Source organism: Hippopotamus amphibius, chromosome 1 (assembly GCF_030028045.1).
Source record: "Hippopotamus amphibius kiboko isolate mHipAmp2 chromosome 1, mHipAmp2.hap2, whole genome shotgun sequence".
Classification (NCBI taxonomy): domain Eukaryota; kingdom Metazoa; phylum Chordata; class Mammalia; order Artiodactyla; family Hippopotamidae; genus Hippopotamus; species Hippopotamus amphibius.
In genome coordinates, this window is record NC_080186.1 from 152401605 (window position 1) to 152425780 (window position 24176).

Consider the following 24176-nt stretch of genomic DNA (forward strand, 5'->3'; position numbering starts at 1 on the left):
CTCTCGGAAGGGCTGCGTGGTCCTAAAGGGCACTTGGGGAAGCTGCAGGGAAATGCAGGGGAGGCAGATTTCAGTCTAACCTCTAGAAGCCTTTCCATGCAAGCTGGCCAGAGGTGTAGGTGGTGAGCCTCCTCACTGGGGGAGTGTGCAAGTCATGGCTGAGCCCCAGGCCAGGCTGCTGCAGAGGCTCCTTGCAGGGGCAGAGGGCGGGCTGCGTGACCTGAGGGGCTCCCCTGGCCACAAAGGCTGTGAGTCTGGGCAGGCTTTAGATCTGGGCGTGAGCAGAGCTGGAGGGGCGGTCCTCTCTGCCTTGGCTCGGGGAGGGTCTGCAAGGACACCTTGTTCCGTCAATAAGAATTTATCAGGCACCTACTGTGTTTCCAGGCAACCGGCCTGTGCCCGTGGGGGCAGGAGGTCTCAGAGGCCCCTTCTGCCGCCCACTGCTCTGTCCCGCCCCTTCCAGGAGCCTCCACGCAGCCCCTTGACGAGCCCCTCTTCCCGCCGGTGCTGGTGGCCTGTATGTCCATCATGGCCTTGCTGCTGCTGCTGCTGCTGCTGCTGCTGTACAAGTACAAGCAGGTGAGCCTGGGCGGGGCCGGGGGCGGCCGGGCACCTGCGTGAGCCCGACCCCGGGGCAGCGCCACCAGGCTGCGTGGACCCGCCCTTCAGCCCCTGAATGCGCACTCATCTGTCAGCTAGTCATTCAGCCAACGGCTTGTTAGTGGGCGCCTGCTGTGTGCCAATGTGAGTGGCCGGGTGAGCCAAGACTCGGAGCCTCTGAGGCTCTGCCTCGTGGGATTCGCCGTCTAGTGCAGGAGACAGTTGCTAGTCAAACAGCCGCAAAAGTGAGGGCGTGGGTTACAGGGGGAAAGATGCTATGGGGAGAGCGTGACCACGCGATCCTGTTCCGGCTGGGGGCTTCCAGGGACACACAGAGGGTATCACGGGACCTGTGTCTCTGTCAGGTGGCAGGTGAGTTAGTGGAGGGGAAGGCCTGACCATCGTCGTCCTCGTCATTATTTAATAGTATTAGTAATCAAGGCTGCCGTGAATTGAATGTTGATGTGTAGTGCACTGCCTGTCACTTTGAGCACTAGTGATGGCAATCTTAGGGGCATTTTTATGAAGCGTGTTACCTACCTTCTCTCATTTACTGCCCTCAACAACCATGGCACCTGGATAGTATCACTAAGGCCATTTTACAGAGTTGGAAGCTGAGGTTCCAAGAGGTTGAGACAGTTGCCCTAGTCTACAGATGGTCAATGGCAGAGGCTGGTTTTTATTTTTATTTTTTTAATTTTTTTTTAAATTTATTTATTGGCTGTGTTGGGTCTTTGTTGCTGTGTGTGCTTTCTCAGTTGCAGTAAGCAGGGGCTACTCTTCGTTTTGGTGCACAGCCTTCTCATCGTGGTGGCTACTCTTATTGTGGAGCACTGGCTCTAGGTGCGCGGGCTTCAGTAGTTGTGGCACACGGGCTCAGTAGTTGTGGTGCACGGGCTTAGTTACTCTGCGATACGTGGGATCTTCTGGGACCACGGCTCGAACCCGTGTCCCCTGCATTAGCAGGCAGATTCTTAACCACTGCGCCACCAGGGAAGTCCCCAGAGCCTGGTTTTTAAAAAGCCATTTTTTAAACCATTTTGCGAAACGTGGAATCATCTTATTGTACCCTCACAACAATCTAGAGGCAAGGATTAGAACAGCCAGCATTTTACAGTAAGGAAACAGGCTCGGCAAGGTTGAAGGACCCACCCAAGAGTCCCAGTTGCCTGGTACCCCAGAGCCCGTGGTCTCTACCACTTAGCCTCACTGCCTCCCTACATAAAAGACCATTTCCGGTGCAATCAGGCACTGAGAGGGCCAGGCCAGAAGGCTGTGGGAGGCCAGAAGTGGAGGGATGTTTTCTGGCCGGCAGGGAAAGGAGTCTGTTTGGAGGAGGTGGCTTGGTGCGGGTGGGACAGGCCTTGGAGGATGGAGCGGGCAGCCAGGGGGAGATGAGATTCAGGGAAAGGGTGTCTCTGGGGGAGAGGGCACTGTATACAAAGAGGCAGGTGGGGGGAAGACCAAGGTGAGTTCTGGAAATACTGATGCCTGGAAGAGGATGCAGGTGGGGGCAGGTTGGGGGTCTGAGGAGTTGGACCCCTTCCTGTAGGTTCAGCAGGTGTGAACAAGGGAGTGAGGTGAGTTGGGGTGAATAGCCCAGTGTGGGCCCCTTTGCTGCCTTCTCTTCCCCACACTTGCCTTGGGGGTTTTAGTATGAGTAGAGGACTTGGAGTAGGCAGGTAGATGGCAGGTGGGGGTATTCCAGGGGCCCATGGGGTGCTCTGTGCTTCTGTCAGCACCCCACATGAGAAGGCAGCTCTGAGCGCAGCCTCCAGAATCCAAGGCCCCAGGTCAAGTCTTCAGGGATCTGGGACCAGCTCTGACACTGTTCTGCCATGTGACCTTGGCTGATGGACTGCCCTCTCTGGGTCTCATTTTCCCCACCTGTACACGGTGGGGTGGGTGATCTTTACAGCCTCCTCCTCCGACATGCCCAGAGCCTGATGGTTTAGTTTAAGAGCCAGAGGTTGGGAGTTGGATGGGTTTGAGTCCGAATCCCACCTTGCCAGGCTCTAGGAAAATTGGTGCCTCTAAGCCTGTTTCTCCACCTGTGAAATGGGGTTGATAATGGCAGCTCCCTCCCCCACTGGGCTGGGCTGAAGATTCAGCGAGGCGATGGCACGCAGAGGACTTAGCAGGGCACTGGGTACAGACAGTGCTCAGCATGGACGCTGCACACCCCAGACCCAGGGGGAAGTTGGCTGGGGAACCCGAGGTAGCTCACATATCTTGGGATTGGAGGCCTGTCTGAGGTTGGGCATCTCCTTGACTACATGCCCAAAGTGGTTGTCAGGCCCTGCTTGCCCACCTCCAGGGACAGGACTTCACTCACTGCCTGTGGCCTCCGTTCCCTCTCTGAGCAGCTCTGTTGCAACGTTCTTCCTTATATGGAGCAGAAAACTGCCTCCCTGTGCCCCACAGAGCTGCCACCTCAGCCCTGCAGAGATTCCAGAGAAAGGCCCAGTTCCCCCTTCAGCCCCTTCTGCCTTGGACAGTCCAGCCCCCTTGGCCAGCTGTGGTTTGGGGATACCTTAACCCTCTCTTCATGGGACCATTTTTGGAACATGTACTCCAAGTAACCTCTTATTCCATTTGGGAAATTGAACCGGCCCCTGAGCCCACCCAAGGCCAAGAGAAGGAGGGCATCCCAGTGGGGAGGATGGCCATGCCCTGCCTCAGGGCTTGCTGCCTACGTGTCCTTTGCTTTGTCCCACAGGGTTCTGAGTCTTGCCCCTTCACTGGGGGTTCAGACTGGCTTGTCCTCACTACTAAGGCCTGAGGGGACGGGTGGCCCTGCTTGGGGGAAGCGTTGCTTCTGTCTCAGGGCTGACTCATCGCCTTTCTGGCCCCCAGAGAGACCACAAGGGGGGCCAACGGGGAAGAGAAAAGGACAGGAGTCAGCAGGCTGGAAGGAGGAGGGAGGTGGGGAAGAAAGGAGGATGGTGACGGGGAGGCGTGAAGGGGACAGGGAGGCCACTGCAGAGGCTGGAGTTCTGAGGGTCGGAACTGAGCTCTGGGGATGGGAGGGGGCACGTGGGGGATGCACGGAGGGTGCCCAAGATCTCCAGCGGGCACCGTTCCCATCTCCCCTCTCCTGAGACAGAAAGCATCTGCCCACACAGAACAGCAGGCCTGGATGGGGAGTTGTGGGGACCCGGATGATGCCATGCCTACCTCCGTCACCAAGAGGAAGTGGCCTGTTGCGAGGAATAAGTGAGATGACGCACGCTGAGCGTGGAGCCCAGCGCCCACTCACAGGAAGTGCTCAGGAGGCGCTCACGGATAGCACTATATTCTGAGGCCGCCCATCCTGGCCTCCCCATCAGGGTTCTCCTTCGGAGGAGAGGCCCCTCTTGGTAGAAGCCCCCAGAGCTACACAGGAGCCCTGTCTAGTAATAGCAGAGGCTGAGCAGAGCTGGTGGCCACCTTCTAGGAAGGCGGGTGTGGGGCGTGGGGGGTGGGATGAGGATGCCTGAGGCAGGCAGGAGGGAGCTGTGTCGTTCTCCAGGTATTGGGTCTGGGATTCAGAGAGCTGAAGTTCCAGCCAGACAACCTTGCCTTCCCTGAATCACCCTCCCTTTCCCCAATATCCTCTGCCTGGCTCCGGGTAGGCTGGAGAGGAGGCTGACTCAGGTCCAGCTGCGGGGCCAGAGGAAAGAGAAGTGGCAAGGAGGAAAAAAACAGCCTTCACCGCAGTGGCTCCTGGAGATGGAAGTGGCCAGGCAAAGTCAAGGATTCCCTCCTGGTTCTGTCTCATCCTTTGGGTTGGGAAGGCACTCACACGCAGGGTTTGAATCCTCTGACACTCAGGAAGCCCTCTTCCTGTCCTGTTTCAGACTGTCTGCCGAAACTGTAACATGGATGTCCTTAAGTTTACCCATAGCCTCTCATCCTGAATGAGAACCTGGAAGTTCTTCCTTATGTCTAACTGCAGTCTTTTCCCCTCCGAACTACCATGTGGAAGTTCTTCCCTATGGCTACCTGGAGTCTTTTCTCTTAACCTGTTGAGACTTCAGTCACAGGCCACCCTCCTCCCCAGCACCCACTTTAGCTCCCTACTGCCCGAGCTGGGTGTCCCATGTAGGAGCCCATCTGCTAAGCACGGCCCAGCTGGTCCCCATCCCCCAAGACTGACCGGAAAGAGTGTTGGACTGCTGACCCGAGGCCTCAGTGTCCTCCACCGCCCCAGCCCAGCTTCCACTTTCCACCTAAACTCTGTCTTCCACCAGCACTTCTTGTGGGTACCCCTGGCATGATGCCCCCATGCAGCTGCCACCCTGGGCAGGAAAGAAAGGCAGCCACTCCTCCTCAGTTTAGGCTTTGCTGCCAGCTGGCTGGTTGGAACAGCATGGAGAGCCTGAGAGGAACGCGGGTCCTCCAGAAGCTCACGGTCTTGTGCGCGGGGTCTGTCTGTCCTTTAACAATGTGAAGTTGGATGCACCACTCACCTGCATCAAGCCTAAAGGGTTCTCCTTGCACTTAGAGAATTCAGTCACTGATTGCAGCCCTTTCCTGCCTCCAGAACCGCCCGCACTCCCCCTCCAGGGCACCTTCCAGCCCCTGACTCACTAGGACCTCTCCCACCTCCAGGCCTCCGCACCTCTGTTCCCCGCGCCTGCTCAGTGCTTCCCCTGATGCGCACGTGGCCGGCTCCCTCCCACCTCCGCGGGGGCCCTCCCTGACTTGTCCTCAGTTGGCCCTGGCGCTCTCTGTCCTATGACCCTGCTTTATTTTCTCCATAGCACTATTTGAAAATTTCCTACATATGTATTTATTTGAGCTGAATGCCTGTCTTAGCCACAGGATGCAAACTCCTGGGGCTAGGGACTCTGTTTTGTTCAACTCTGAATCAATGATGACCGAAACAAATAGGTACTCAGCGAAATATTTGGATGGGAATCATATTTAGCCTTAAAAAGGAAGGAAATGCTGACATAGGCGACAACATGGATGAACCTGGAAGACCTCATGCTAAGTGAGATAAGCCAGTCACAAAGGGACAGATCCCGCATGATTCCAATTAAATAAGGGACCTGGAATAGTCAGATGCATGAGCTAAGTGGCCGGGGGCTCCGGGGGCGGGGAATGGGGAGTTGTTTACTGAGTACAGACTCAGTTTTTCAAGATGAAAAGAGTTCTGGAGATAGGTTGCACAATAGTATAAATGTATATAACTCTACGGAACAGTGTACTCGAAAATGGGTGGGATGGCAAATTGTGTTATATGTATTTTACAACAAGTGAAACTAAAACAAACAAGTAATACTTGGATGGGTGGATCTACAGTTCCACCCTCCCTCCTGGCTCAGGAATTACCACATTAGCAGGGCTGTCAAGACCCTCAGAGGTGGTCCTGTCCAAGTCTTTCAATACACAGGGAAACTGAGGCTTGGAGAATGGATGGTCTCATGGTAAGGCCAAGCCAGGCAGCAACTGGGCTCTTGGTGCCATGGGCATGGGATGACACAGCCCCTCTCACCACGTCGCAGGCCACACCCACCTCCTCACGCTGTGCAGTGGGACCACCCACTGCCTGTCTTCCCGGGTTGGGATCCATCTGCCAGGCCTGGCTGACCCGTGCCTCCTCTCTCTCTCCCTCTGCAGAAGCCCAAGTACCAGGTGCGCTGGAAGATCATCGAGAGCTATGAGGGCAACAGCTACACATTCATCGACCCCACCCAGCTGCCCTACAATGAGAAGTGGGAGTTCCCCCGGAACAACCTGCACTTTGGTAAGCTGGGGTCTCAGCACCCACCATGCCCTCCCGTCACAGGGCCAGCCTGGGTGGCAGGGAGCCTGTGGGCCCTTAGGGAGAAGACCCTTTGGCGCCCTGGGACTTAAGGAGGCTGTGTGTGTGGCAGGTAAGACCCTCGGAGCTGGCGCGTTTGGAAAGGTGGTAGAGGCCACGGCTTTTGGTCTGGGCAAGGAAGATGCTATCCTGAAGGTGGCTGTGAAGATGCTGAAGTGTGAGTGTGGGAAGGGCTTGGGGGGGGGGGGTTGTGGGAGCCGGTAGGAGGTGCTGTATGCCAGGGGAGGGCCTGTTCTGTTGTCACCAGGGCATCACTCACATTTTCGGCTTGTCAGAGCCTGGGGAACAGAGCCTGGGATCGGGGGTGAGGACTCTCGGCTTCCTTTGTGAGCTCCAGGCTCCTCTGACTCCTGGAAGGGCTTCTGACTGAGCCGCAAAGGGGCTGAGGTGCACAGAGGCCATTCTGGGCTATGACTTGGCCTCCTGCCACCCAAAACCAGCTCAGTGACAGGCCATCTCTCCTCTCTCTCTCTCTGTAACTCCCAACTGTGTGTCCTCATTTCTCTGGCATCATTCGGCCCCTCATTGCTTTGGGGATCTGGGTACCCCCCTGCTTTGCTCCCCTGGGTGTCTCCTGTGTGTGTGGCTCTCCATGTCCTGTCCTTTCTCTGCCTGTGGAACCTGTGGCCCCATCTCCCAGCCACGGCTCACGCGGACGAGAAGGAAGCCCTCATGTCAGAGCTGAAGATCATGAGCCACCTGGGCCAGCACGAGAACATAGTCAACCTTCTAGGAGCCTGCACCCATGGAGGTAAGGGGCCCTGGTAGGCATGGCGGTCCATGGTCTTGGGACCTCTTGGGTGTCGGAGGGCCCCAGGGCTACCTCCCTCCATCTTCCCCTTCCTTCTCCATAAAGTGAACGTGGGATTCCTGTCTCAGCATCCCTTGAATTCCTAGGCCAGATGCCTGGACTGGTCAGAAGCTGCTTATGGACAGGCAGTTCTATGAGCTCTGATCAGTGGCTCTCAGACAGGTAGGCATCAGAGTCACCTGGAAAAGGAGAAAGGAGTGCAGATTCCTGGGCCCTGTTCCAGGGAGTCTGATGCTGTGGGTATGGAGTGAAGCCCTTCAAATCTACCTTTTAAGAAGCCCCCACTCAAAGAGGCTTGGACACTCACCGCAGGGCCCACAGAAGAGCCCCAAGGCCTGCTGGGACTCTCAGTGGGCCCCATTCTCTTCTGCTATAGCAGTTTTAACTTGTGTGGAACGGTTATAAGTTTCCTTCGAAGAAAGAATTCTTCAGCTACAGTTTTTTGGAGGTTCCTCTGCTTTAGACAGACGGGGTCACTGAGGTCACCCAGGAAGCAGAGAGGGCTGCTCACAGACAGGCAGGATTAGACACGGGGGCTCCTGAGTCCCAGTCTAGGTTCTTATTGCCGCCACCCCATGTTCCTGTCCAAGTGGGGTGGTGGATTAGGGGTGCCCCAACCCCACTCTCTTGCCTGCCCTAGGCCCTGTCCTGGTCATCACGGAATACTGTTGCTATGGCGACCTGCTCAACTTTCTGCGAAGGAAGGCTGAGGCCATGCTGGGACCCAGCCTGAGTCCAGGCCAGGACCCCGAGGCAGGCACTGGCTACAAGAACATCCACTTGGAAAAGAAATACATCCACAGGTAGTATCTTGCCAAAAGACAGGAAGGAGGCCAGGAGTGAGAGGTGGGGCCCTCATGTCTGTCCCTGACGTCAGCTCAGGGTTGGGTGGTTGTGTGGTCCTCACCTTCCCATTTGTGCTGTGGGAAGCCACCCATATTATATGGGCAACTTAGTTTTTCTCCTACTTATTCCCAGCGTCCAACAAATATTCGAGCCCCTACTATGTTCTGGGAGCATGGAGGGCAAAGATGGGCAGCTCAGTCTGGTGGAGACAGGCATTAATGAAATCACCATTTATTCACACGTAAAAGGCCAACCAGACCCATTTGGGGCCCTGGCTAGACGTGGGCAAATCTTGGGGATAACAGCCCTATTTAGCACATGCTGTCGGGGGCTAGAGGGCACCCGTTCCCCTTTCAAGTAGCCATGGAAGAAGTGGGATAGAGTCTGTTAGGTGTTGGATGAGAAGGGGCAAAACAGCATAGCTGCGGCCAGGTCCCTGGTCCACTTGGGCCTCAGTTTCCCCAGCAAGCCATCAGGGGTTGAACCTCACAGGGTCTTTCTGCTGTCTTGTTCTGTAATGCTGTGATTCCTGGAAGCCACCCACAGACAGATGGACAGAGCCACACGGGGAACCAGAGAGGGGAAGTGGCCAGTTTCGTGTCACACATAAGTCAGGGGCAGAGGTGGCGCCTGGCTGGATTCGGCTCTGTCGACTCCTCATCCAGTGCTCACCTGAGCCACACTGCTCTCCTGGAAGTCTTGGACTTGGGGCTTGTGAGGTCTCAGGGGCAGGCTGCTGGGGGCCACAGCAAGATTGGAATAGAAGGGCTCCTATCCTACCACTGTCAGCTACCGAGCCTGGAGAGGCAAAAGGGGAAGCAGGCCATTTCAGTCCATCCAGTGACCTCGAGCAAGTCTGGGGGCTGGCAGGATCTGCTTCCCCTTCTGACTCTGGCACTCTTGGGAGAGGGTGGCTCACACTGGGCCTCGGCAGGCTGGACACTCAGGCCAGATCAACTCAAAATGAGAGCCAAAGTCAAGTATTAACTTCCATCTTTAAATATGCAGTTGGGGAAAAGATTCATAGTCAGGTGATTTCAAGTGCTAATGGCATGTGAACCAATCCTGCTAATGGGATCCCAGGCTACATTAATAGAAGTATGGTTTCTAGACCAAGGGAGGGGATAGTTTTTCGATGGTCAGACCGTAAATAAAACGCGAGGTTGTTTTTCTGGGAACACTAGTGTAAGGACATCAAGGTGCACGTCTCTATCACAACGAGGGCAGGAGGGGAGAGGTCCAGACTCCCATCTGGTTGGAATATTAGAAGAAGTGGTGGCTATTCAATCTGGAGCCATGCTTCTCAATCTTAACAGCTACCCAAAGCACAGGCCCATAGGCTTCTGAGAGCTGTTAGGAAGGTACAGGGTCAGGCCTACCCAGACCTGCTGAGTCAGAATCTGCATTTAAATAAGACCCCCCAGGCGATTCATATGCACAAGAACTAGTCTAAGAAGCTCTACTCTAGGCCAGGCCTTAGCTATGGCAGCACACGGGAACTGCTGAGAGAAATCTGTAAGTGGGTTTTGCCCCTAGTTTCTAAAATCTTTGGCCTGGTGGTCTGAGTATCTGGAGCTCCACAGAAGATTTTAATGTGAAGCCAGAAGGGAGAGCTGCAGTGTAGGAAGGAGGACTCAAAGAAGGGGCCCTGGAACATGCTCAAATCCCTGCCGGACTGTTCCAGGGAAGAGGGAGATGCTTCTTGAGAGCAGAGCAAGGACCAGGAGGAGGAAAAGCCCAGGGGCAGATGAGCATTAGCGAAAGGCGAGAACTTTCTACCAGGCAGAGCTCCCCAAAGATACAGTAAGTTGTTAGCTCCCTCACTGGACAGCCAAGCCGAGGTCGCTGATCACTCAGAAAGGATTATCAGAAAGGGACGTTCAAGTTGACCCTGAGGTCCCCTCCTTTCTCTGCTGAGTGGCTGGGAGAGGCCTGAGCTGGGCAGTGCGGTGATGGGCACTGAGCAGCCCGCAACCCCCTCTCCTCTGCAGGGACAGCGGCTTCTCCAGCCAGGGTGTGGACACCTATGTTGAGATGAGGCCTGTCTCCACTTCTTCATCAAATGACCTGTTCTCTGAGCAAGGTGCGGAGGAGGTACCAGGGCTGAGGGAGAGCAGAGGGGCTGCTGGGGTTGAGGCAGGGCGGGGGGGCGGCAGGGCCGCTCTGATGCCTCTTCCCACACCAGACCTGGACAAGGAGGACGGGCGGCTGCTGGAGCTGCGTGACCTGCTCCACTTCTCGAGCCAGGTGGCCCAGGGCATGGCCTTCCTTGCTTCCAAGAACGTGAGTCAGAAAACAGGTCATGTGTAGTCACAGGGTGGGGAGGGTGGTGGTGGCAGAGAGAGGGGTGGCTGAACCCCGTGAGGTTGGATGGGTGAGGACAAGGGGAAGAAAAGCGAGTGTGTGAAGGGAGTTGTCCTCTTCACAGACCTGGGAGTCTAGAGCTTGAATGCTGGCTCTGCCGCTTGCTGTGTGGCTTTGAGCAACTGCTGAACCTCTCTGAGCCTAGGTTTCTACACCTATAAAAAAGGGCACAATTGCAGGATGGCATGAGGATAAAATAGGGTTACAATGTGTGCAGATGTTTAGAGAAGGGCCTCGCATGGTAGGGCCCTGAGGGTGGCAGCTGCTGGTCCTGCCAGGAGCTCCAGGCTCCTTGTTTCTGGGCCCATGCAGACCACCTCGCTCTGAGGCAGCTCCTGCTGCGCAGGGCCAGGGGGCCAGAGCCATGGTGGTTTCTCAACACTGATGGCCTGGCTGCATTAAATCTTCTCAGACCTGGGTCCTAGCAGAAGGTAGGGACAGGAGCCAGGGTACAGGACCCAGGAAGATGCCTACTCCCTCAACGAGGACCCCAAGCCTTCTGGGGCCCTGGTGTTCTTCCTGCACCTTGGACTCAGGTAGGGAAGGGGCCGAGACTAACCCGACATTGCTTTCCCTCAGTGCATCCACCGGGACGTGGCAGCCAGAAACGTGCTGCTGACCAGTGGCCATGTGGCCAAGATTGGGGACTTTGGTCTGGCTAGGGACATCATGAATGACTCCAACTACATCGTCAAGGGCAACGTGAGTGCTGGAAGGGCTGGCCCAGGCTGGGGAGGGATGGTGACCCGGGGTCCAAGGTGACTGGGGTCTGCTGTGCCAGGCCCGCCTGCCCGTGAAGTGGATGGCCCCAGAGAGCATCTTCGACTGTGTCTACACGGTTCAGAGCGACGTCTGGTCCTACGGCATCCTCCTCTGGGAGATCTTCTCACTCGGTGAGCTGCTGGCCCAGTGCAGGCTCAGCGTGGGACTGACTGGTGCTTGGCTGGCCACGGCGTCCTCCACCTCGTGGAGGATGCTAGTCAAGGATGCTTGGCAGTCAGGACAGAGCAAGGGCTGCTGAGTTCAGGGATGGGTGAAGCATCTTAAAACCAGGCGCTGCAGCTCTCGGGTGGGCTGGGCAGACCCTCTACGCCGACAGGCACTCCCTCCAGGCTGTTTCCTCAGCTGTCTGCTTGTGCAGTTGCTGTTTCCTAGAATGCTGTTTGCCCTCAGTGTCTGAAACATGAATGTCCCTGAGGATACAGTGCTCCCATTTCTGGAGCACTAGGCACAGGCACTTGGGCTAAGCCCTTCAGTGTACTCCTCTACCAACCTCTTATTCCAAAGCCTGTGCTGGAATTTTGTGGCTGTGATGAGGCCTGGGAGAAGGCTTTCAACATCCTAGAAGTCTAAGCCTTTTGCACTGCCCGGCACATACTAAGCACCTGTTAAGGGGAGCTGCTATTCTATTATTGCAGTCCAGCTGGGACCCTTCACACCAGCCCTGCCAACATGTGTGGGGGAAGATGACAGTGAGCACTGAGCATGGTCTTTTCCATGATCCTGCCTTTTGCAGGGCTGAACCCCTACCCTGGCATCCTGGTGAACAGCAAGTTCTATAAACTGGTGAAGGATGGATACCAAATGGCCCAGCCCTCGTTTGCCCCAAAGAACATGTAAGTGAAGGACCCAAAGGAGGGACACCCCAGGATTTGCTGGAAGTGGACGGAAAGGTGTGTGGGCTTTCCTGTCCACGATGTTGCAGGGCCTGGCTTCCTCTTGCCTACAGTGGACTAAGACCCTTTTATCAAGTTCAGGGTTTCCACTGGTTTCCCAGGTAGCATGGGGGACACTCTCAAAGAGGGCTGTTAGCTAGGGCTGGGCCTAAAACGCACGATGAATGTTTAACTCAGACTCTGTTATTATGACCTCAAGAAGTCTCTTCTCTTTTCTTCCCTGTCCTGGAGATCTGTGGTGGTGGCCAGCCTCTCACTCAGCATAGCCACCCAGCCACTGCAGCCTCTTAACCGCTTCAGGACAGCCGGCCCACCACAAGCTCCTCACTGGCTCCCTGCCCTCACCACAGCCCCTCTCCAGGCTCACTGGCCCGTCTCACCCACTGCATCTTGCTCCAGCCACTGGCTCCCCACAGCCGCTCCCTGTGCCACCCAGGCGGCTCACTGCCAAGGTGGGGATGCACCCAGCCAGCTAATTAGCTCCTCAGCCACTTTGGTCCTACCACCAACTGGCCTCTTAAACCTACCTGCAGGCAGCAAGAGTGCCCCTTCTTCATCCTAGAAGCTTGAGCCAAACAGCATCTCTGAGCATTTTCTCCTCCTCAGTTAACACGCCCATTCTGACAAAACGCCCCTTTCCCCGGGGTTACTGGAAAGATTAGATAATGCACACCAAGGACTTCACACTGGTCTGGTGCAAAGCTCACTTCTGACTTGGTTTCGGGACCTCTGCGGGGCAGGAGTCTGGTGTGTGTGTGGGTGCACGCATGCGCACGGACGTGATGCGTCCCAGACCCACAGGCAGCTTCTGTCCTGCCTCAGATACAGCATCATGCAGGCCTGCTGGGACCTGGAGCCGACCCGCAGACCCACCTTCCAGCAGATCTGCTCCCTCCTTCAGGAGCAGGTTCAAGTGGATAAGGGAGAGCGGGTGAGTGGGGCAGGCTCAGGGTGGGTGGCTGGTTAAAGCTGGGCCTGACCCATCAGTCCTGACCCTCCACTGGCCTCCCTCCACCCAGGACTACAGCAATCTGCCCAGCAACAGCAGCAGCAGCAGCGAGCCGGAGGAGGAGAGCTCCAGTGAGCACCTGGCCTGCTGTGAGCACGGGGACGTTGCCCAGCCCCTGCTGCAGCCCAACAACTACCAGTTCTGCTGAGGAGGTGATCACAGGGAAGTACGGCCTCTCCCCTCCTCCAAGCTCTCAACTCCTCCGTGGATGGGCACCACAGGGAGAACACACAGACTCTGCCCTTGGTTGTTGCACTCAACAGCCCGGCCCAGCTCTGAAACTCAGGAATGTGGGATCTATAGGAGGTTGAAGGGAACCCCATTCCCAGGGCCTGGGCCATCACTGCCAGTCAGGGGCTGGGGCTGAGCCCCCCCTCCCCCCAGTTCTCAATGCTGTGGCCTCATGTTTGCTATGCCAACTGGGAGAACACCCACCTCACTCTTAAGCTGTCCCCACTTCTGGAAACCACCTCCCCTCCTTCCCTCCTATTTCAATGGAAATCGACTGGTTTGTGACTCTTAAGTCCCCAGGAGCTGCCCAAACACTGAGAAAACAAGGCTCCTTGGGCCTTGGCAGAATGAAGGGACACCCACTGAGTGGATCAATGAGAGCAGACAGGTGCTCAGGGCTGCGCCTGGCTCAGGCCCTTGGAGCAGAGTGGCTCCTCTGGAAGAATCTAATTGTCCCTCTCTGACCTCTAAGCCTTCTCTCTGCAGCCCCGCCCACCCTGGGTCTGGTACTGCTGCAATGAGCCAGGTGGCAGCTAGAAGCTTGGGGTGTTCTGTCCGGCCCCCCACCATACTGAGCTGGAAAGGCACGGGACCCGTGTGGCTGGCCACACCAAGCAAACAGCATACCCTCCAGGTCGACTCATTATAACTAACAGTCACGCTGTGGGATGTCTCTGTCAGCATTAAACTAACAGCATTAACACAGCCGGCCTCTGGTTCTTTGTGCCACGCGGATTCCTGGGGAACCTCCTTCCATGGTGAGTGACCATCCAAGCACCTCTGAGCCCACCCACAGTGCACTCCACACAATGAGGCTGGAACTGACTCTCCTTGCACCCAAACCACATAATTTAATAAACTTTATTCTGGTCGGGGGAAGAGGGAGGGGAAAAAAGCCACCTATTCAATAAATTAAACACGGCCAATTCCCGTGCCCTAAGCAATCTCTGGGCACTTGAGCCAGTCCTGCTGTTTCCTTACGGCCCAGTCTACTTCCCCTTCACAGAAGGGAGTTTTTCCCACTGCCGCCAGGTTATGTCATGCTAACGGGCTACATCCCCTCTGTGGTGAGGGTCCAGAGAGGATGTAGGCTGCAGCAGCAGTGACTAGGAAAGGAGGATCCTCTTCCTCAAAGCCTGGGGGAGGGAGGATAGTCCTGGAAGAGTTGTGGCTCACCCTTTCTCAGCTGCCCCCAGATGTGGGTGCAGGGAGAAGAGTAGGGAAATGCATTGCTCTTCTGGAGAGTCAACAGCCCAAAGGGACCCCTAGAGCTAATGAAGCCCCCAAGCCCCTGAGTCAAAGGCAACAGGCTGCAGGGGCTGGAAACAGTGTCCCTGGTGGGAAGGGAAACCTCAGCAGCCTTGGCCCACCCAGGACCTGCACCCCGACCCACAGGCGCCCCTGGGAATCAGCAGCTACTTGCCTTCTCTCGCCTACCTGCCCCTCTACTGAACATATGGTGCCACCCGCGCTCTTTCAGGGCTAGTAAGGAGTGTCGTGGTGCCTCTCCTGACCCCCAGAAGGTTGAGAACCAAGGACCCCGGGCTCCACCGTGCTCAGGAAATGGAAGCTCTTTGGTCAGTCCCAGCATCAGAGGCTGGTCCCCTAGATGGATCTGCCTCGGGCAAGGGCCTTACTATGGCTTGAGAGAGACAGTCCCTGCGCAAGAGCCCAGCCTACTCTGCGGCTGTGGCCACCTCCTCTTCCTCACCGTCTTCCTCCATCTCTGTCTTGATCTGAGCAACCCCAAGGCGGTAGAGGGTGTCACGGATGACCACCTCGCCAGGCTGGCAGCTCTGCACAATGTCGTGGATCTGCCGGTTGACAATCTCACGACTGGTGAGGAAGTCCATGAGGCGGTTGTAGAGGTAATAGTGGGTGGCATTATCAAAGGCGATGGGCCGCTGGCGGACGCTGTTTGGTTTGCTGTCTGCAAAGGAGGCCAGGATGGCTGTGTAGGGCGTCAACTCAGGACACAGGGCCAAGGAGTGGTGCCCAGCACTGGGGTCGCCAGGACTGGGCTGTGTGCCTGCATGGACGATGCGCCGTGTGGCAGTCTTGGTGACCGGGTGCTGGACAGAGTGCTCAGCCTCCGTCATGTCCACTGCATAATGCTGGTCCAAGAGTTCCGGGCAGGACACGCTCTAGAAAGGAGATAAGCCACTGTGATACGAGGGAAGATTAAGGTCCAAGCTCCGTGATGGATGAGAGTAAAAGCTGTGGGGTCAGCCAGCTCTGTTTAAATCCTCCTGTCATCACACGGCATGTCTCCTGGGGCAAGTCCCCCTTTCCTCCTCCCCTGTGCCTCCGTTTCCTCATGTGAGAATGGGGACAGTAACAGTGGCCAGCTCCCAGAGCAGATGCTGGATTACCTGAGCTGCTATTATTTATATCTTTGCCTAATCAATTCAGGCTGGGGCTGCAGGGAAGCAGGAACGAGGTGGTTCCCACAGAGACTTAGGTGCCCTTCTGCAATGCCTCACCTTACAGAGACAGTGAGCCCCAAGGACTAAGGAAAAGGCAACTGATGACAATAATGTGTGACACACGACAGGTCTATTTCCCCCTTGGGGCCTTCCTTTCCCCTTTTAATTAGAGGAGAGGGGTTGATAAGGTCAGCATTTCCCCACTGTGCCTCTAGATCACAACACAAGGAATGCCACGCAGCATATTCACAGTCAACGCCAAAACAGGGCTGGTCTGGGCCTTTAGTGTGCCAGTGTGCACACTGTCTTCAAAGGTTGCAAGTTTCTAGGCTTAACTGCAAGGTGACCCCTCTGATCCCATGATATCTGTGTTCAAGCCATGCTGGGCACACTAAGTGATATGCCACACACACAGGGGTTGGTCAGTAAAAATTTGTGGAGTAAATGCTGGTTCCAGAGCATTGAGACAAAACACTGGTGGAGAAAAAAGGTGCTGGATGGGTCACAGAAGGGCTTCCCAAAGAACCAGGAGGATGTGTCCCAGTTCCTCAGAATGGAACTCACCACAGGGGGCTCCGTGGGGCTAGAGAAACAGCCCTGATTCCTCCCCCACATCTGGTGGGTCAGCTCTGGGTAGCAGAGGTCAGCACACAGGGCCACTGGTGTGGCCATGTCGACCACATACACAGGAGGCCAATGGCGGGAAGAGACGAGCAGATCCACGTGGTCAAGGGCACTCTCGCCCCGCACAAGATACTTGGAGCCGCACACCACCTAGTGGGGAGGTGGAGAGCACAGCACAGGGTGAAGAAGCCAGTCTGCAGACAGACTGAGTCAGGTCCACTCGCTTCTTCCCAGGAAGATGGACAATCAGGTTTGATGACTGAGGTCACGCCATCCTGCTGAAGCCCATGGTATTTTGCTTCCCTCCTACTCCTGTCTCCAGCTCAGTCCTGCCTGGGCGAAGCGCTGGGAGCATCCAAGCCTCACATGAAGCTGAAAGACTCCCCCCCCGCCCCCACAAAGGCATCTGCTCCCCACCCCGCCCTCCACACTGCCCTACCAAACACCATCGGGTTCAGAGGTTCCCAAGCTGCATGGCCCCAGCCGCTCAGAGCTGGTTAAAAATGGGCACCCCTGGGTCCCACTCCAGGTCTAGACTCAGCCTCTGGGGTGGCGTCTAAGCATCTGTATTTTGCGCAGCTCCCCACCAGACCCTGACGGTACTGTCCAGATGGGAACCCCTGATGGAGGCTATGCCTCCCTCAAATCCCCCAAATGCTCCTCCACGGCCGGGCGGCTGCATGTCCACTGGAGACGTCTGCCTCTACCTCCCTACCTTCACACCGACCAGTCCTGGCTATCGCCTCCAAGGAACACCACAGCCCCGCGATCTATAGGCCTCCCGTCCCTGTGTTGTCAAGTGCTTCTCCTGAGATGGACCCCGGGCACGTGAGCACGATGCTCTGAGCAGGCTCTGACCGGCCAGGGGCTGATGACCTGACTCTCTTGACAGCCAGTCGCCCTGCCTACTCAGTGAACTGAAGGCTCTGCAAAGCCATCTTCCCCATTTAGTACTTGTTCAGGGGGTTTTCTACCCTGCCATCTTCTTGGATTGGGACGACTCTGTCACACAGGGCACAACCTTCTCAGAGCTATCCTGGCATCTACCCTGTGCATACTCTCTACAGACCTAAGGAGTGATCTTCCTAGAACCCAAATCAGACCATTTCCCATTCAAACCTCCAAGGGGCCCCTCATCACTCTCAGAAGAAAATCCAAACTGTTACTCTGGCCTACAAGGCTCTACAGGAACTGGTGAGCCCTCCCACCTTCCTCCTCTATGCTCACTAGGCTCCCCGCTCAGGACTTCGTGGTCACATCCCTTCCCCAGCTCACACGGGGTTCTTCTGTCTGCCCCACAGACAGCAGGTCCCTCTCTGCTACTTTCTATCTCCGGTCCCTTGTCTAGTTCCTGAAAAGCTCTTGCCACAAGCCACGGTAACTTTATCTCTCAGTATGAGAACACCAAATGAGGTCACCTAAGGAGGAATGAAATCTTCATTGCTCACCTCTGTACCCTCAACAGCTGATGCAGGGGCCAGCACACAGTAGGGTGCTTAATACTCACTGGTGATGACCCATAAGGAACTATTCCACAGCTGCCTAGCGTGCAAAGTGTCAGCTCTAGGACAAGCTGGACCAATCAGATCCTCTGTGTGGGCAAACTGACATGAACAAATTCACCCCGTGCACCTCCTTGTTATCCTCTTACCTGATGGGGGCACACCTTGTAGATTTTACCCCCTGTGAGATGAGGTGGGGGCTGTCGAGCTCTGGCTCCATTCTGAACAGATTCATAGAGGGCCAACAAGGAGAAGCAGAGCTGGTCCTAGAACAGGACAAGATTAAACACAGCAATAAATGCTAAGGGACCAGGCTTGGTACACAGCACCAAATGCTCACTTCAAATGCTCACTCGAGGCAAATGAATAAACTGTTAAGGCCAGATTGGGCCTTGGAGCCTCACCAGCCCAATGTCCTTTAGGTATAGGTGGGGAAGCTGAGGCCCTGAAAGGGCCAGCCAGGTCACAGACAGAGCCAGCCAGATTGATCAAGCTGCCAGACTCTGAGGCCTGGGTTCTCTCTACTTTTTACAGGGTAGGGAAAGTGTCAAAGAGGAGCCAACATTTGCATCTGAACTTCAAGCATAAGATTTTCAAGAGCACATTAGTATAAAAGGAAGCACATAATGTATAGATAAAATACACCTCCACAACCTTCTCTATGGATGCTATAGCACTTGTTTTCTAAGAGCCTGGACAGGTGATAACTAGACACTGCAAACCTCACAAGGTTGGTATTTGGTTATTTCCACTTTGCAAATGAAGAAAATGAGGCTCAGATGTGTAAGGCAGCTTATCCAAGGCCACACACAGCAGAAGAACCTGGATTCCTGAACCTGAGTCTGGACCCACTGCCTCAACAGAGGAACTGCCTGGATGGGAAGGGCTCGTGTGCATGTCACGATCTGGCTGCTGGCATCTCCCAGGCCTGCCTGCCTGCCACCCTCTGTCCAACACAAGTACCCACTCACGGGTATTCGTATCCCTGCCCAGAAAAATGGCCCACCAACCAGCTCCCAAAGTCCCTACTGCCAGCACTGCCGAGACTCACCTTGGAGTCTTCTGCCCTGAAGGGGATGCCACACTGCCTCAGCAGGGACTGCAGCTCCTCCTCGCTGTAGGAGCTGATCTCCTCGAGCTTGCAGGTGCCCTCCTGGAGCAGCCGCACCAAGGCACTGCCATTACCTACAAGAGACGTCGTGCTAATGGGAGCCACCAGAGGTCCTGGGGAGTCCCTCACACATGAGGATGGGAACAAGGGGGCCTGGTCCACAGTCCAGCAGGCTCTACCCCGGGGGCTGGCAGCCCTGGAGGGTGGCAGAGGTGGACTCAAGGCAGGTCTTGGGGCTTCTACAGATATATGAAGTCTCTGAGAACCAGCTTTCTGCCACTGAACATCTAGGGGAGATACCCAGCAGAGTACCCACGCAGAGAACCCTGAAATGGGTCAGCTTTTAACTTTTTAAGGTTTTCCAGAACCATGATCTCAGATGCTTACCACAACTGCAGCAATAAGAGGAACAACAGCTCTCATTTTTAAAATGCACTTTATATGCTACTTTCTTGAACCTGATCAACAGAACTATGCAGGGGCCTTACTTATAAAATCAATTTAGCAGGTCATATCTAAGATTTTAAAAATGAAATAAAATAGAAAATCAAGTATGTTGCATTTGGTAAGGGGAAATACTGTTTTATGAAAGTTGTTTTAGTTACAGATACACACACGTGCTACTTATATGAGCATCATGCTGAGTCATGATGCAGAACTTACTGCTTACTCTGAGTTGCAGTTTAAAAAAAAAGTAGGTCATCAGCTAACTAGGTCATCAGCTAACATGTAGCTAACTACATTAGCTCACTTATCTTCACAGCAACCTAGGTGGTGGGTAACAACATCATGCCCCCTTTGTAAATGAAGCAACAGAGGCTCAGGGCAATGAAGGGATCTGGTGGAGGTCACATGGCTACTAAGTAGCACAGCTAGGAATCAAACCTGAGTTGTCAGAAACCGGTGCCCTCAGAAGAGCTAGCCCAGGGCTCCTCAACATGTAAGCACAGAGCATCTGCAGAACCATCTGAAAGACCTGCTGAGAAGGCAGACTCACTGCCTCCCCCTACATCTCTCAATGAGACTCTCTGGGGCTGGAGCCTTATCATCAGCACTTTTCAGAGGGCTCCCACTGTTGAGTGTAGGGCGTCCCAGAAGGCTGACGGCGGGCTATGTAGGTTAGTCCCACACGATGTGGCTGACGGCTCTTCCAAACTCTGCACGACTTTCATCTCCAGGGGATTTTGTCCCAGGTTGTCATTACCTTCCCAGAGAGAGCCCTCTAGGTGGACCTGGCCCCCTCTCAACCAGCCGTGCTGTCTTGCCATGGACAACGTTCCCGATGTGATGGGACCCTTCCCTGACCCCAGTCAGCGCCCAGGTGGCCTTACCAGGTACTGGCTGCACGTCCAGGTTTTTGTCTTTCTCAGTGTTGACAACCACAGCTCCTCTCATGAGTGGCGGGAAGAAGGGGGCAATCACAGAGGCATCAACCCTGGTGATAGGAATGCTGGCGGGGAAGGCCACCTGCTCAATCACTTCTGTCTCCATCGTGGCCCAAAAGTCCTCCACGTTTACCTCACTAGAGGCCAAGAAGTCAGGCCAGGTGAACTAAAAGGTCAGGACAAAAAAGGTCAAACTGCAGGAGCCACAGAACATTAGCAACAAAAGAGCCCACCTTCTCTTATACAGGCTAAGCAGGGGGAAGGAGTCGGACAGCCACACACTCCCGGGACACCCCCGAACCTAACATCTTAGCGCCAAACTGCTCCTTGGCTTCATTCCTTTCTCCCACACTACCGTACTCCCCAAGACCTAAGTCCCTTCTGTGCCTATGCCTTTATTCATGTCATTTTCCCTGCCTTGCCAGGAGAGGGCAGCTACCACTGCCGGTCATGTGCCAGACACTGGCTTACTAACTACTACTATACAAGCCTGAGGGTGCCTGAGGTGAGACCACTGGAGTGAGGGTCCGTCTGGACAAGCATGTGAACAAAGATCTAGTTTCAAGGCCTGAGCCCTTAAGCCCTATGCCTGGCTGGAAGGAATCATCAGAATAAAATTTAGTGGCACTCCACCCACTTGCAAGGCCCTGTTGATCCCTCACCTCCTCCCAAAGGTCCTCCCAGACCCTGCCAGCACATGGCTATCTCCTCTACGTGCAGCATGCACTTACCTACTGCAGCCATCTAGCACTCCGCTATTCAATTTTTCTTCTTGTAAGCCCTCTTATGCGGCCCTCAAAGTGAGACCCCGATCCTATTATCTTATCAGAGTCATTTGTGTTACTCAGCAATGCTGATAACTGGGCTACATCTCAATCTGTATGAACTAAATCCCTAAGGGTGCATTTTCAAAAGATTCCCTAGGTAAGTGGTTCTCAAAGTCTGATCCCTGGACCATGAGCACCACCTGGGAACTTGTTAGAAACGCAAATGCTGAGCCCACTTCAGACCCACTGAATCAGAAACACTGGGGGCATGGCCCAGCAAGCTTCTCACACTAAAAAGTTGCGAACCACTGCCCAATGTAATTGTTATGCCCACAAGGTCTGAGAATCATTGTTCCACATGGAGACGTCTCTCATCAGTCCATAGGCTCCTCCTCTACACAGTCCAACCCTACAATCTGCTCATGCACAACCGCATATTTGTTTTGTTCAATACCTTCCTGTGTTATTTCACTGACTTCAGAACACCCCCACCCCGTTCTCCTCATACGCACTACCCACCTCTGCACTCCACACACAAAAGGGAGAAAACAAAGTAAGACCTGGTCTCTAGAAATAAACACCCAGAAACACAGAAGAGAAGAGGCACACATACAGAAAGCAAAGGGAATGCTGCTCCATTCTATGAGGAAAGAGCCTTGATTGGAAAAAGGCAGGTGCCAGGCAGGACTAGAATACATGAGCTTTTCAGGGAGGTGGGCTTCTATTTTAGAGATCAGTAGTCAAAAAGTCTGTGGCCAGATGTGTTTCAAAAACCAGAGCTTAGGGTCCCAGGAGGTACTGGTGAGCATGGTGGAACTGATGAACTCAGACTCTGGAGTCTGGGCGCTAGACCAAGGTCAAATCCCAGCTCCACCCCTTCCTGGCTGGATGAGCTTGGACAAGCCCTTTGGGATTCAGTCCCTTCATCTACAAAAATCTCACAGGGTTGAGAAGTCAGTCTGAAAGTAAAGCACTGAGTACAGAGTAAGAACTTGGCATATGTAATAAAATGCTCAATAAATCACAGCTGCACTACTATTAATATTTCCATTAGACAAGCATAGCTGAATGAGTCTGGAAACAGCCTCTCTGTGAGATAACACACAAAAGTGAATTTTTTTTACAGTTCATTTTACCTACAGGGAACACTCAGAAGGCTCCAGCAGCACTATGCTTGTTTCCATATAGCTCATTATACACCACCACCCTTAAAATACAACTGTTTGATCGGTATACGTATTTATTTTTTAAACAGGGAAGAAAAAGAGGAATATGCATTAAATCCCTAATATGCTCAGCTGGCCTGCCAAAATACACCAGAGCTTTTCTCCAAAGGTCCTGTACCACTCCTGGTGGCGAACAAGTGAGCTGCAGGCCCAGTGCCTAAAGAGTCACTGTGGCAGAGTTCAGGGACGGGAAGCCGGCACTCACCATGACTACCGGCACGCTCACAGGGCACTCTTCACCCGTGCAAGCAGACCAGCCCTCTCACGGGGATGAGGGGCAAGAGTTCATCCATGATATTTTTTAAAAATTCCCTGTACCAGGTTAAAGAATTTCCCCTATTCGTCTCAGCCTGCGAAAGCTTTTATCATCAATGGGTGTTGAATAAAAGTGAAAGCCTTTTTAGACATCCAATGAAATAATCATACGGATTTTCTCCTTTAAACTGTTAAGTACTGAATTGCATTAGTATACTTGCTAATGTTGAAGCAATCTTGCCTTCCTGGGATAAACTTAGTCATGACTTTATTTTGCTCCTTAGGTCGGTACTCATTAATTACTTTATCCACAGTTAGATCTGATTTGCAATTATCTTATTCAGAACTTTGGAAACTGTATTCATGAGTACTATCAGCCCAAATTTTCATCTTCTATTAAATGTTTGGTTTTGTTTTCAGTTACATGGCCTTATAACAATGACTTGGGGAAATATATCCACTTTTGCTGTTCTTCTATGTCTGGAACCTTTTTTCTTGGATATTTATTAGAATTAATGTATAAAGCCACCTGAGTTTGGTGTTATCTTTGTGTGAACCTTTTTTAGTTAAGAATCTAAGTCCGATAAGGCCATTCCTTCCTCAAAACCCTTCACTGGTTCCCCATTTCACTCAGCAGAAGTCCTTACTTCCTGGCCTGGGTCGCCCCATAGCCTCCTGAACCTCACATACCCTACCACTCTATCCCCTGCTCACAAAGAGCCAGCCACATCAGCCTCCTCGCTGTTCTTCAACCACGCCCAGCAAGCCCTCCTCAGATCCCCTTCTTGCTGCTCCCTCTGCCTGGAATGTTCTCCCCGCTGAAAACTACGTGGGCTTCAGGGCTCTACTCAAATGCCCTCGTATCAGAAGTTCCCCGACTACCCTCTAGAAAGCAGGCACCCCCTCTTCCCACCCTACTGCTCTCTTCTCCTTACCCTGCCTTATTGTTACTATGTTACTTTTAATATATTATATATAACATAAAAATAGTATTTTAACATAATATACACAATTACTGCTTGTTTCCTATCTGTCTCCCCAGATCAGAAAGTGAGCTCCATGGGCACAGACACTCCGTTGGTGTAACTGCCATTTCCCAAATGTCTAAAAAGTGCGTTTAGTTCATGTTTAATAAATCTGTTGAGTAAGTAACAAATGCCCCCATTTCCATCTGGCCTTCCTGCGATGAAAACCTGGGCAGTGACACGAAAAAGCTACTCACCTTACCCAGGAAAGAACTAGAGCCACTTGCTCCTAGAAACATCATGTAGGAAGGTGGCTGCCAGAGTGTGCAGACATTTCTAAAGGTCACCTACGATGACCAAGAGGCACTTACCTCCACACTCTTTAGTGCCAGCACGTTTTCTTCACTCCTCTGGGCAACTTCCACTTTGGGGGCCACACCACATATGCCACAGATCATGTCATTGTAGTCTCGGACAGTGAGGCACTCAAAAGCCCAATAGCCATTGCACAGCAGCTCCTGCAGCTGACTCAGCTCCTCTGTGGTAAGAGTCTTCTCTGGAAAGGA

The 24176-nt window shown here is 54.0% G+C and overlaps 2 protein-coding genes across 4 annotated transcripts in view; one reads left to right on the top strand and one right to left on the bottom strand.

Moving 5' to 3' along the window:
- CSF1R (colony stimulating factor 1 receptor) overlaps positions 1–14052 on the top strand; it is a 30886-nt gene extending 16834 nt beyond the window's left edge. Inside the window, exons 10-21 of the mRNA XM_057731174.1 lie at positions 464–579; positions 6208–6334; positions 6465–6569; positions 7053–7163; positions 7864–8026; positions 10061–10152; positions 10255–10352; positions 11013–11135; positions 11215–11326; positions 11950–12049; positions 12932–13040; positions 13129–14052. Coding sequence (XP_057587157.1) covers positions 464–579; positions 6208–6334; positions 6465–6569; positions 7053–7163; positions 7864–8026; positions 10061–10152; positions 10255–10352; positions 11013–11135; positions 11215–11326; positions 11950–12049; positions 12932–13040; positions 13129–13266 — 1394 coding nt within the window. The 3' untranslated portion in view covers positions 13267–14052. The remainder of the gene's footprint in view (positions 1–463; positions 580–6207; positions 6335–6464; positions 6570–7052; positions 7164–7863; positions 8027–10060; positions 10153–10254; positions 10353–11012; positions 11136–11214; positions 11327–11949; positions 12050–12931; positions 13041–13128) is intronic.
- Positions 14053–14089: 37 nt separating this feature from the next.
- The window catches only part of HMGXB3 (HMG-box containing 3), a 67576-nt gene continuing 57489 nt past the window's right edge, over positions 14090–24176 (bottom strand). For all 3 annotated transcript variants that reach the window (XM_057731165.1, XM_057731156.1, XM_057731146.1), the window contains 6 exons: positions 23982–24166; positions 20344–20563; positions 18953–19086; positions 18051–18167; positions 16340–16549; positions 14090–15493 (listed from right to left, as the gene is read on the bottom strand). In XM_057731165.1, coding sequence (XP_057587148.1) covers positions 15026–15493; positions 16340–16549; positions 18051–18167; positions 18953–19086; positions 20344–20563; positions 23982–24166 — 1334 coding nt within the window. In that variant the 3' untranslated portion in view covers positions 14090–15025. The remainder of the gene's footprint in view (positions 15494–16339; positions 16550–18050; positions 18168–18952; positions 19087–20343; positions 20564–23981; positions 24167–24176) is intronic.